Genomic DNA, 10,390 nt, shown 5'->3' with positions numbered 1-10,390 from the left:
TTTAGCTTCCTCAATAGCTAATACAATATGCTCAAATTTATCTTTTATTAAACGTAGAATTTTTTATCACTCGAATATCTTCTAATTTTTTTCTATACATTCATAGTTGATTGACGATAGTCAAGACTCTTGTGAAATAGTTCTCGACATTTTCTTCTTCCTTCATTTGAAGTGCCTCAAATTCAGCTCAGAGAGTTTGAAGTCGAATCTTCTTTATCTTGTCTATGCCTTTATATGCTATTTGAATTATCTCTCCTGCTTGCTTATAGATAGATGCACTGACCACTTTCTCAAAGTTTTTCTCATCTAATGTTTGATAAATGAAAAGGAGCACTTTTTTATCCTTCTTTCTGCTTTCTTTCAACAATTCCCTTTGGGTTGTTGATAATGCTACTTCATCTTGTTGCTTGACATAGCATTTTTCAACTATCTCCCAAATATCTTGCGAACCAAATAATGCCTTCATTTGAAGTCTCCAATTCTCGTAATTCTCCTTTGTGAGACGAGGCACTTGTAGATGCATACTACTTGTCATCGAACTTGCCTATGATACCACTTATTAGAGATAAATTATTAATTTGTAAGAGTTGAAGAGGATAAAAATAAGAGAAACTTCTATTATATTTTTTTCTCTTACCTCAAAATGACTATGCTAAAGGCTTTTTTATATTTGTACAAAGATCATTCTAACAACGCAATCTATAGATTTCCATAATAAAAGTTCAACTAATAACTATCAAAAGTTATTTCATATTCTAGAGATTTCTTCCATATAATTTCCTAGATACAAAAAAAAAAATACTTGCTAATTAATTTTGATTTATATTTTCAACACAAACCTCTAATAATAAAAGAGCTAGATAGATTTTATATTAAGCAATGTGGAAGACTTGACTTGTAAATAGCTTCAGAAAAAAAATGGTGAAATCAACTACTGCAACTTCAAGTTTCCAACACATGGAGTGGCTGTGCAGATGTGTGGAAAAACTACAAAGTGCAATATTCATCTCTATATCTTTTAATGAAATTTAGAAAAAGTCTTCACTATTAAAAAATAGGGCAGGTACTTACTTGAACGAAATGGTTGAAAATATTTTAAAGGATATTAAAATGAAAAGAAATCATAGCTCAACAAGGACGATACTGATTCAACCACAATGGGAGAAAATTCAAATTATGATACTTATGATAATTTAAGTCAGTCCGCCAGCAGCGGGTTCGACCTGAACCGGGTCGGGTCGGGTCAACCCGGCAACCCGCCGGGTCGGGTCCGGGTTCGGATTTCCGACCCGTTTGCCTTCCCGGGTCTGGTTAGGGTCGACCCGTTTGAACCCGGGTCCGTTCCGGGTTTGACCCGAACCGACCCGTGACCCGAAATTGACACCCCTGAGTCATACAATTGAGCTAAGAGGGTGCTTATGGACTTGAAAAATAGATGAATTTTAAAGGATCGGGTTAACTTTATGTATCCTATCCTCCTTTATTAAGTCCCGGCCCTTCCCTAATAATTTCACAAAAAAGGAAGATTGCAACGTTGAAGGCGATAGGCCAGCAGCTCACGTTGGTGCGGGACACGCGTATGCGGCTATGCGTGTTCGAGACCGACCGGGACACAGGCTGGGCGGAGGCGAGCAATCGCACTACAGGTGAGGCTACGTGGGATGCAGGCAAGGTCAGCATGACCGCAGGTGCGGGACGCTCTGACACGACTCACGCGAGTGCGGAATGCAGACTGGGTGGGGGTCCATTCCAGGTCAGTTTCAGGTTATTTGGTCAACCCGAATCCTTTTGTAAATGGATTGAAATCTTGAATCAGAATCTGACTCATCTGACAAACGAGTTGAACCGACTCCGAAATTTTTCGGGTGAGAACAAATATTGACATCCCTAGGGGAGACCACCGTATTAAATTTTATGTACTGAGAATAGTATTCGCTCATGCGAGAAATTTCACACTTTGCGTGGAATTGTGTTTACCATCTCGACTTCGAATGCTTCCTTCCTCGACCCTTTCCACGCATCATCAGTTCATCACCGTATAAAAATCAGACTTTTCTTTAACAGCTTGCAGCTTCCTCTATATATATAAACGATCCTCCCTCCCTCCCAATTCATTGCAGTTAATCAAACAAATATGGCGGCCACCACTTCCGTAGCAATTTCCTTCGTCCTCCTCCCCCTCGCCTTCCTCACCCTCCTAACCCCTCTCAAAGCCGCCACCTTCACCATCGTCAACAAATGCTCGTACACTGTATGGGCCGCCGCGGTCCCCTCCGGCGGCGGCAAAAAACTCAACCGCGGCCAAACATGGACCATCAACGTCCCAGCCGGGACCACCGGGGGCCGCGTGTGGGCACGCACCGGCTGCTCCTTCGACGCCTCCGGTAACGGTCATTGCCAAACCGGCGACTGCGGCGGAAAACTCTCCTGCACTGCCTACGGCTCGCCGCCGAATACCTTGGCGGAGTTCTCCCTCAACCAGTACCAAAATATCGACTTCTTCGACATCTCCGACATCGACGGGTACAACGTCGGGCTTGATTTCAGCCCAGTGAAGCCAAGTGGGTCTTGCCACGGAATCCGATGCGCAGCGAATATCATCGGGAAGTGCCCGGCGGAGCTGAAGGCTCCTGGAGGGTGCAATAATGCATGCACGGTGTTTAAGACGGATGAGTATTGCTGCAACTCCGGCAGCTGTGGGCCGACCAAGTACTCGAGGTTCTTCAAGAACCTTTGCCCGGATGCCTACAGCTATCCCAAGGACGATCAGACGAGCACCTTCACTTGCCCCGGCGGCACCAACTACAGAGTCACCTTCTGCCCCTAAGGGCAAATTATTAAGTCCGGACACCAATCCAAATGCACCACGTCATCAAAATACATCGGGTTCCAGTGTATTTGGATGATGTGACGCGTCTAGATTGGATGTCCGGACGTCCGGTCACCGGACATAATAATTCGCCGCCCCTAAGACGACGCATGTAGATCTTCTTGATTTGAGCGAGACAAATCGATCAGCAACATAAGCAATATATATAAGCAATGGTGTCCATGTTTGATTTGTTGGCTATCATTGTCTACTATGATAGCTTAAGCATGCATAGTTTATTTTATGTAATAAGGACACTTTGACTATTTTCTATTTTAAGTATCTTAAAAGGTATGATTTAAGAGTTTTTGGTCTGTAAAAGCTACAAGTTTTAAAAAAAAAATTATGCTAAAAAATTACTTTAAGAAGCATTAAGGAAGTCGTCCCAAATAAAGTCTAAATCAAGCTAAATATGTCAATCACAATGGATTTATTTTTGTGCTTTAAAATTATAAACGTGTGCTTCAATATGAGATATTTTATTATAAAAATTTTGAATAAAAAACTCTAATGTTGATGCACAAAGTTAGTGAAGTATTTGGGTCACCAAATTGCATCAAATGATGTATATACAATAAAATCTTGTGCTAAAAGTAATATATCTTTTTTTTTCTACAAAATTATATGACATGTTTGAGGATACGGACGAGGATTAGCACTTTTATATGTTTGATGAACTTATGATGATCTGATTGTAAACTAGTTTTCTTGAACTTATTGAACTTAGAACTTGTGAACTTGGTTGAACTTGTGAACTTAGAACTTTGGTTTCATTTATTATTTTGTTTGGTTTAACTTATGAATATATTTGTGATAATTACTGTGATTAACTATAGTGGCGTACTGTCCAAAATTATTATTATTGATTTCTGTGCAAGTTTAGAGTTTAGGGTGAAAATCCCTCAAATAGAGGGGAGGCTGTCATTTTTATTTTCAGATGCTACAGGTTTCCGGTGGCCAATCCGTGATTTGGCTGCCGGAAACTTCAATACATCACGGCTGATTGATGCCGCCGAAAATCTACTGTAACCGTCGGTATTTACCGGCAGTTTACTGACGGTATCCGGCGGTAGTCCGGCGACACGCCGGCGATCAAACACCGGTAATTCCTATGGTTGTAATCGCCGGTAATGTTACCGGCGGTCAAACGAAGGTATTTGTACAGGCGGTTTAACGGCCGATGAGCCACCAGTACAAACACCGGCGGTGACCGGCGCTCAAACAGCCGGAAGATAACCGGCTGGCAAAACCGCCGATATACCGTCAGAGAAGAAAGCCGCCGGTAATGATTTCCGGCACTGCTTTTTTCCGGCGGTTTGAAAACCGCTAAAAAGCCACCGGTTTTTTACACAACCGCCGAAAAACATGACTTAACCGCCGGCAAAAATCGTCGGTAATGAGTTATTTTCCTTTAGTGTCCCACACCACTGTTATATGACGACACGTTCACCATCTACATTGCAAACAATTCGATCCTTCGAGCTCATACCAAACACATTGAAATTGATTTCCATTTCATACGAGGTCACATTATCTCTAAAGCTTTAACCATTCATTGCATCTCAACCACCGATAAGCTCGCCAACATACTCTGAGGCATATCCACTATATGCCCAGCGGGGCATTAGTCCCAACACAATTAAACGCATTATGTAGAGATGTTATTTTTAGGGAACCAAAATTATCCTTACAATTAGAATTTGTAAAGAAAGTCCAAAAATATCCATACAACCAAAAATCCAAAGAGAAATAGTAAAGAAAATCCAAAAAAAAATTATAACTAAAATTTGTTCCGCAGGATCAAGGGGCAGGGCCTCCGGAACAAATTTTGGTTGTAAATATATTTATGAAATAAAAAATTCCCCGCCCCCCTTATCAGGGAAAACAGGAGCATTCCAATTATTCTGAAGGACCTCTTTAAAATTATCATGCAACAACCACATATTAAGAAATCTAAAAGCATAATTGCCAATGTGATTGCTAACATTAATATTCAAAAGCAAAGGGGCATGATCAGAAAGAGTTTTACTTAAATGTTCCACATTAGTATTAGAAAAACGAGCTAACCAATCATTATTAAACAAAATTCTATCTAATCTTTGGAAAAGATTAGCCCTATTCCAAGTGAAAGGAGAACCGCAAAAACCAATATCATTCAGATTGCAAACATTTATCATCTCATTAAAATCTTCCATAGCTTTATAATTAGGGCACTTACCTCCCCTTCTTACAATGAGCTCTATATATATTTGAATAGATTGTTAGAGATAAATTATTTGTACGAGTAGAAGAGAATAAAAATAAGAGGAACTTCTATTTAATTTCCTTCTCTCTTACATCAAAATGACAAGGCTAAAGGTCTTTTTATACTTGTACAAAGATCATTCTAGAAACACAATTTAGAGATTTTCGCAATAAAAGCTCAATTAACAACTACCAAAAATTATTTCATATCTTTAAATTTATGAACCGTTATGTAGTTAATGGCTTTTTGAAAAAAATCTGCAACTTGATCTTCAATTTTCTCATGCTCCATTAGAACTTCTTTATCCTTTATATGATCTCTTATATAATGAAAACGAGCATCAATATGTTTGCTTCTCTTATGATAAATTGGATTTTTTGATAATGTTATTGTGAATATTTTATCAACATAGATTTTTATAGCTTCGACTTGAGAATATTCAATATCTTTCAGCAGCTTCCTTAGTCATATTACATCGCATACACATGATGATGCAGCAACATATTCAATTTCATAAGTAGAGAAAGCAACAACTTGTTATTTTTGTGAGCTCCATGAGAATGCAGTGTCACCCATATAATATAAAAACCGACTTGTATTTTTTCTATCATCGTGGTCTCCTGACCAATCACTATATGAATGTCCTGAAAGTTCATGAATTTGTGTACCTTTAATATATTGAAGAATTCTCTTAGCTGCCTTCAAATGTGTCTTAGTGGGATCTTCTATGTAGCGACTAACAATTCCAACTGTATATATAATGACTACTCTTGTACTTGTTAGATATCTCAGGTTTTCGATCAAACTTTTAAACATAGTTGGATCTACTTTCTTCCCTTCTTCTTTCTTTGATAGTTTGATTCCACATTCTATTGGAGTGCTTGATTATAATTCTCCATGTTAAATTTCTTTAGAAACTTCCTTTGTATATATATTTTTTGTGTGATAAATATTCCTTCTTTATTTTGCTTTGCTTCAATTCTAAGAAAAAATGACACAAATCTAAAATCTGTCATGTCAATACCATAGCTTGCTTAAATTCCTTGTATAAAAGTAGATTATTGCTAATAAAAATAGGATCATCCACATATTAAAAAACAAGTAATATATCTTCATAATTATATTTCTTCACATAAAGTGCATTCTCATAATAAGGGCATTAGATATAATCATTTTGTTTGAAGTATAAATCGATTTTTGTATTTCATGCTCTTGGAGTTTATTTTAACCCATATAAAGTTTTGTTTAATTTATAAACTTTTGATTCATGCATTTCTTTAATATATCCCAATAGATGTTTGACATACACTTTTTCCTCAATGATTGTATTTAAAAATGCAGATTTAACATCCATTTGATAAATAGACCAATTATTTTGTGAAGTAAAAAAATAATTAATTAAATAGTTTCAATACGAATAATAGGAGCAAAAACCTCATTGTAGTCGATGCTTTCTTTCTGCTTGTATACTTTTGCTACTAGACGTGCCTTATACTTTTCTAATTCAACTTTCACATTTTTCTTTACTTTGTATACCCATTTTACACCAATAGCTTTATGTCCTTTTAGTAATATTGTGAGCTCGCATGTTGTATTTTTTTTTTTACTAGAGATTTGATATCTTCATCCGTAGCGCATCTCCATCTTTCATGTTTTATGTCTTCTTCAAATTCCAATGGTACATTATTTGCAAGTAAACACATAAAATGAAGCTCGTCAGTTACCTCATAAAGCACTCTTCAATTTCATGTCTTCCTTTCATTTGTTTTTTATTATTTTTTGAAGTATTTGGAGAATGTGAATCTTATAAATTTGTAGATAATTTTTCTTCATCTTGTAGCTTCATAGATACTTGCTATTCTACTTGATATCCGATGAAGATGAGTTTGAAGCTTCTATCATCCAACTTAGTCATTCTTTGTTCAGGAACATGCGCATAAGCAATGCTCACAAACACCTTCAATTCAAATGAGATATATTTGACTTTCTTTCTGTCCATGATTCTTATGGTGCCATATTCTGTAAGTTTGAGGTTAGCACCGATTGAGTGTATAGACAACAACACATGTAACCACCTAGGCCCAAAATTTTTTAGGCATATACTTGCTTTTGATCATGCTTTGTACCATATTAAGAATATTGCAATTTTACCTCTTTGCTATTCCTTTTTGTATGGGTTAAAACGGTGTTGTCACTAATGTCGAATGTCAAACTCTTCACAATATTTCTTGAATACTTTGGACATAAATTCACCTCCTCGATTTGATCTGATGGATTTTATTAAAAATCCACTTTCTTACTCTATACTTGCTTTGAAAGTTTTAAACATAATGAAAGCTTCTGACTTCACTTTCAAAAAATAAACCCATATTTTTTTTTCAAATAATCATCAATAAAAGCTAATAAATATCGATGCTTACCAAAAGATACTAGAGCAATGGGTCCACATATATCTCTATGGATTAATTGAAGAGGCATCTTTGCTCTAAAGCTTGCTTCATTTGGAAATTTTTTCTAAGTTGTTTTTCAAATACACATCTTTCACAAATTTAATTTGGATAATTTATATTTGGTAACCCATGCACCATTTCTTTTCTCGATATATTATTTATATTTCTAAAATTTAAATGCCCAAGCCTCATACGCCAAAGTCATGATGGATTTTTCACACATATCTTTAAACATTTCATTACTCTATATTTTATATTAGGAAATAAACATTCTATTATTTATCATCTCTACTTCGGCAATTAATTCATTTGAATTAATTTTAATAGTGAGCTTTTTAACCTTCATATGAATGTCAAATCATTTCTCAAGTAATTGCACCAAGTTTAAAATATTAATTTTCATATGCAGCATATAATAAACTTCAAAAATAAATTTATGAGTTTCATCTTTAAGAAAAATAAGGATTTAACCTTTTCCTTTTACCAGAATTTTTAAAGAGTCGTCAAAATAAATTTGACTCTCCATTGCCTCCATTTCTATGAACATATTTTTATCTATGCACATATGATTAATTGATCCAGTATCTAAATACTAATTATTTTCTTTTCCATCTTTTTCTCCTTTTAATGCTAAAAATAAAACTATATTCTCTTTCTTTTCTCTAATGAGGTTAGCTTTCTTTTGATTATGATAACATTCAAAAGCTAGCATAATGACCAAATTTCTTGCAAATATAATAATGAACATGAGATTTTTTGTACCTTTGATATCTTGACTCTTTCTTCCACTCTTCATTTCTTGAGTTTTGACTTTCTTCATTATTTCTTTGATATCCACCGTGTCCTCATCCACATCCTAGGCTCTTCCAAAGTCACAACCACGATCTCAACCTCGACCACGACATTGTCTATAAATGTTTCAATCATTTGAATTATCTTTATTTTTTGTGTCGTCTTTGTCACCTTTTAATGAGAGCTTTGATTGGAGAACTTGTTTAATAGTATCATATTTTTTATTATTTTTTCTTTGTTGATAAGTCATTAAAGAGCCCATTAGTTCATCAATAATCATTGTCTCTAAATCTTTAGCTTCCTTAATAGCTACTACAATATGCTCAAATTTATCATTTACTGAAGGTAGAATTTTTTATCACTCGAACATCTTATAATTTTTCTCCATACCTTCGTAGTTGATTGACGATAGTCAATACTCTTGTGAAATAATTCTGCACTGTTTTTTCTTCCTTCATTTGAAGTATTTCCATAATAAAAGTTCAACTAATAACTACCAAAACTTATTTCATATTCTAGAGATATCTTCCATATAATTTCCTACATACAAAAAAATAAATTTTGATTTATATTTTCAACATGACCTCTATTAATAAAAGAACTACATAGATTTTATATTAAGCAATGTGGAAGACTTGACTTGCAAATAGCTTCAAAAAAAATGGTGAAATCAACTACTGCAACTTCAAGTTTCCAACACAGAGTGCAATATTCATCTCTATTTTTTAATGAAATTTTGAATAGTCTTCCCTATTAAAAAATAGGGCAGGTACTTACTTGAACGAAATGGTTCAAAATATTTTAAAGAAGATTAAAATGAAAAGAAATCATAGCTCAACAAGGACGATACTGATTCAACCACAATGGGAGAAAATTCAAATTATGATACTTATGATAATTTAAGTCATTTTTTTCTTCAAGTAATGAGATAAGGGCATATCCAACCTAAAAATCTATTTTCTACTTAAAAATACCATAATATTCATATCAAATAGTAATTCGTCTTCAACCGAACATCATTTCTAACATCAGAAAAGAATATTTTGTATATATTCTTTCTCATCTCAGTTTTTATATTTATGAATAAGAGTGTGAGAATGACGTTCGATTGTTGTTTGGGTGACAGTGCGACCCCATTATTAACATCGCACTGTTCACAGTCGAGATAAAACGCAAAAATATGCTCCATTTGCGATTCTGGTGGACGTTCGCCGAAGCTACAAACAAATAAATGACGTTCGACTGGAGTTGCGCTAACTATATCTCATTTACAAGGTCTATGTTTTATTTATTAAAACTATTTTCTTAATTAATTGTTATCTATTAAAACTATTATCTTGGAGTTTTTAAAAAAATTATGAAAAATTTCTTAGGATAGACTATGTTATTCTTATGAGTCATACAATTAAGCTAAGAGGGTGATTATGGACTTGAAAAATAGATCAATTTTGAAGGATGGGGTTAACTTTATGTATCCTATCCTCCTTTATTAAGTCCCCTTTCATAATAATTTCACAAAAAAGAATATTGTGATGTAGAAGGTGATTGGCCAGCGACTCACGCTGGTACGGGACACCCGTATGCTGCCATGCATGTTCGGGACCGACCAGGACACGAGCTGGGTGGGGGCGACCAATCGAACTGCAAGCTAGGCTATGCGGGACGCAGGCAAGGTCAGCATGACCGCAGGTGTGGGACTCTCAAACACGACTCACACGAGTGCAAAATGCAGGCTGGATGGGGGGTCCATTCCAGGTAAGTTTCAGGTTATCTGGTCAACCCGAATCCTTTTGTAAATGGATTGGAATCTTGTGACTCGTATGATAAACGAGTTGAACCGAATCCGAAATTTTTCGGATCAGATCAAATATTGACACCCCTGGGGGAGATCACCATATTATATTTTATGTACTGAGAATAGTATTCGCTCATGCGAGAAATTTCACACGTTGCGTGGAATTGTGTTTACCATCTAGACTTTGAAAGCTTCCTTCCTCGACCCTTTCCACGCATCATCACAGAATAAAAATCAGA

General features: G+C 35.6%; 1 protein-coding gene across 1 annotated transcript; it reads left to right on the top strand.

Moving 5' to 3' along the window:
• The first annotated feature begins 2,082 nt into the window (after positions 1-2,082).
• Positions 2,083-2,850, top strand: LOC110098048 (protein P21-like). The gene has a single exon (XM_020824754.2). The coding sequence runs from the start codon at positions 2,135-2,137 to the stop codon at positions 2,825-2,827; it is 693 nt and encodes a 230-aa protein (XP_020680413.1). The 5' UTR covers positions 2,083-2,134; the 3' UTR covers positions 2,828-2,850.
• The last annotated feature ends 7,540 nt before the right edge of the window (positions 2,851-10,390 follow it).

The sequence above is a fragment of the Dendrobium catenatum genome, unplaced genomic scaffold (genome assembly GCF_001605985.2).
Source record: "Dendrobium catenatum unplaced genomic scaffold, ASM160598v2 fragScaff_scaffold_726, whole genome shotgun sequence".
NCBI lineage: Eukaryota > Viridiplantae > Streptophyta > Magnoliopsida > Asparagales > Orchidaceae > Dendrobium > Dendrobium catenatum.
Note: the sequence above shows the minus strand (reverse complement) of the source record. Positions and strands in the feature narration are given on the sequence as shown.